This window comes from Octodon degus, unplaced genomic scaffold, assembly GCF_000260255.1.
Source record: "Octodon degus isolate 3935 unplaced genomic scaffold, OctDeg1.0 scaffold00206, whole genome shotgun sequence".
Lineage (NCBI taxonomy): Eukaryota > Metazoa > Chordata > Mammalia > Rodentia > Octodontidae > Octodon > Octodon degus.
Window position 1 is genome coordinate 2665155 of NW_004524782.1, and position 3227 is coordinate 2668381.

Sequence of the window (3227 nt, forward strand, 5' to 3'; positions counted from 1 at the left end):
TGGTATATACAATTTTGGAAATGTTAGAATTTAATTCTTTCCATATTTTCATTTCCCCCTCCAGGTTATCAACAACTCCTGCTTAGGGACAGCTTAATCCAAGATGTGTGCAGATAAATCTCTCCATCTGCTCTTACTTCTTGAAATCTTTCCAATTTCACAAGCACAAGACACCAAAGCAATTTTTGGTGTCAAATCTCTACAATGAATCTTGGTCAAAGAAATAATTGTCACCATACTTTAAATGAAATTTTAGAAGAAAATGAAAAAATAGCTTTAAGGGACATGGCAATGGGAACACTATATTTGTTACAAACTGTGGTTGGAATTCTGGGAAATTTTCCTCTGATTTACCATTATTTTTTCCTTCATCATACAGAAAGCAGATTGAGGTCCATAGACTTGATTCTCAAGCACCTGTACATAGCTAATTCTTTAGTCATTCTTTCAAAGGGACCATCCCAGACAATGGTAGCCTTTGGATTGAAAAATTTATTCAATCAATTTAGTTGCAATATTAACCTGTATGTCCTCAGAGTGGGCAGGGCCATGTCAATTTGTACCATGTGCCTCTTGAGCGTCGTCCAGGCCATCATAATCAGCCCCATGAACTCTCGTTGGAAGACTTTTAAAATAAAAGCTCCAAAGTACATTGGCCTCTCCATGTCACTCTGGTGGTTGCTACAAATGGGGATAAATTTCATTTTTCCTCTGCATTCATTACAAGCATCTGGAAAATCAGGAAGCAGAAACATCACAAGGAAAAGACATCTGGGATTCTGTACTATTGTAAATTATGGGACAACCACAGGCTCAGTCTATATTGGATTAGTACTATCCCCTGAGATTTGTTTCATTGTGCTTACAATGTGGACCAGTGGCTCTATGATTTTTGTCCTGTACAGACATAAACAGAAGGTTAAGCACATTCATAGCACTAATGTTTCCTCCAGATCTCCTGAGTCAAAAGCCACCAAAAGCGTCCTTATCCTGGTGATCAACTTTGTATCATTTTATATCATCTCCTCCATCTTTCACATTTTCATTGCCCTTTCTTATAATCTCAATTGGTGGTTAGTGAATATTTCTGGCCTCATTTCTGTTTGCTTTCCAACTATCAGTCCCTTTCTGTTTCTGAGCCAGGATTCCTCTCTATCCATGTTCTTGTTTAGGTGGCGAAGAAATACAAAAGTCCCTCATACAAGAAATATGTGATTGTATATTTTGTCAGTATTTGTGGTATTTGTCAGTATTTTTGCTCCTTATTTAAGTAAGAGTGGGAACAAAGAAGTGCAAGAAGGGACAACATATCTTTCTTAGTAGGTATTTCATCTGGTTGAATGTTGGGCATTTATAGGAATAACGAAGGTAAGTAAATAAAGCTATTTTGTGGGAGATGCTAAAGTTGTATATTGATCATAAGTGTGAGGGTAGGATGAGGCCTCATTGCCTACAGCAGTCAAACAACTCAATATTGAGAGTAACATTGCTTATGTGCATTGCTGACATTGAGAATTTGTTGGGCTCAAGAAAGTGCCAATCTAGGCAGAAACAGAACATTCAGCAGTTGGAGCCAGAGCAACAGCTGGCACACATAATGGCTGTGCACATGGGTGATGGCTATAGGAATATAGCCCCCTTGAATCTTGGAAAAGGGAATGTAAGCAAGGGAATGCATTCCCAATACTAAGACAATTGAGGCACTGCTATTAGCTCATCCAGTCCCGAGGCTATGTAGTGAAAGTGACAATGAGAAGCAGAGCCTCAATATAAAATGATCTTCAAGTTTTGCTTGCTGTCATCAATGCTGACTATACAGAGAAAAATCAGTTATAGTTCAATGTAGTCAAATAATTTAAATCACTCCAGATTCTTATATCACTCCTTTATTCATTCATTTTTGTAAAAAAAATTAAAATTATATATTGAAAAGAAAATATTGAGCCAAAAATAGAAATAAATTAAAGAAAAAAATTTAATGGCTTTCAAATGCAAGTGTGAATGGTATCTGGTAAGGAAGCAACAAAGGTACTGGATTGCTGACCTTGAGAAATACAAAGAGCCATGCCACCAGAAATAGAGGCTCAAGGAAAAGTACAAAATAGGCTTGGGGATATAGCTCAATGGCATAGCAGCTACTTGGTAAATGCAAAGTCATGAATTCAAATCCCAATACAAGCAAAAGGAAATAGAGTGGTTCTCTCTCCATTACAACTGGGACTAAAAAACGTTTTTATATTTTCCAGTTAAGGTGTTTAATTTAAAAAGCTGTTTCTATCCTTGTAGTGATTGATACACTGTCAATTTGGCTGGATCACCTGGTGGTTCCACACTCTGGGCTGTGAGTGTCCCGCCCAAGAGTAACTCAGCACAAAAAGGGGACAAAACGGGTTGGGAAAGAATTTGGCATTCCATTTCCTCAGAGGAACTTCAGTCTTCACAGTCAGCTTGGACTTTATCTCCTGGCTTCCAGCACAGACTCTCAGCCTCCAGCTTGTATCCTTCAGTGCTCAGTCTCAGATCCTTCAGCCTTCCATTGCAGACCCTTTGGCTGACCGTTACAGACTATTAGAGACTATTAGAGACTATTGGAGACTGTTAGAGATGGAACACTGCAGTGAGCTTCAGAACTTGTGACTGAGTCTTTCAGTCTGTGGTGTGCAGATGCTCTTGGCACACTTTCTCATCTGACTCTGTGGCGTGTACATCTTGTGTCATATCTGTTCCTTGTACTATATCCATTCCTCTAGTAAAATCCTGACTAAATCCTCAAGATGAGATTATCTTTAGGTTAAAAAAATCATATTTCCTAAGGTTTGCAATAATGGAGATGTTTTATTTACTTAGTACAGGGTCCACAGAGTCTCACTACACAGATTGGACTCATAGTGAATCTCTTGTTTCTAGACTCCTAAGTGCTGGAATAACAGGCATTCGCCACTAGGCCAGTCTCAATCACTATCTTAACTCACCCCGGAGGTGGGGTCGGCACAGCATGGGGATTGAACTCCAGTCCCCTGCTCTTGCCTAAGCAAGTGCTTCAGTCCGCTGACCTACCTGGCCAAGCCAATGGGATATTTTATTTTATTTTTCAAAATTTTATTGATAAACAGATAGCAATGAGACAGTTTCAAATCATATCGGAAGTACAGTTTCAACAAATAATACACTGCATATATTCTTCTTAGTGGTTAATTGCTGTACAAGATGCGGATTTGAGATCCTAT

General features: G+C 38.7%; 1 protein-coding gene across 1 annotated transcript; it reads left to right on the forward strand.

The window, feature by feature from the left end:
- The first annotated feature begins 204 nt into the window (after positions 1 to 204).
- Positions 205 to 1215, forward strand: LOC101576320 (vomeronasal type-1 receptor 4-like). The gene has a single exon (XM_004644697.3). It carries the CDS (start codon positions 205 to 207, stop codon positions 1213 to 1215), a length of 1011 nt encoding a protein of 336 aa, XP_004644754.3.
- Positions 1216 to 3227: the final 2012 nt, after the last annotated feature.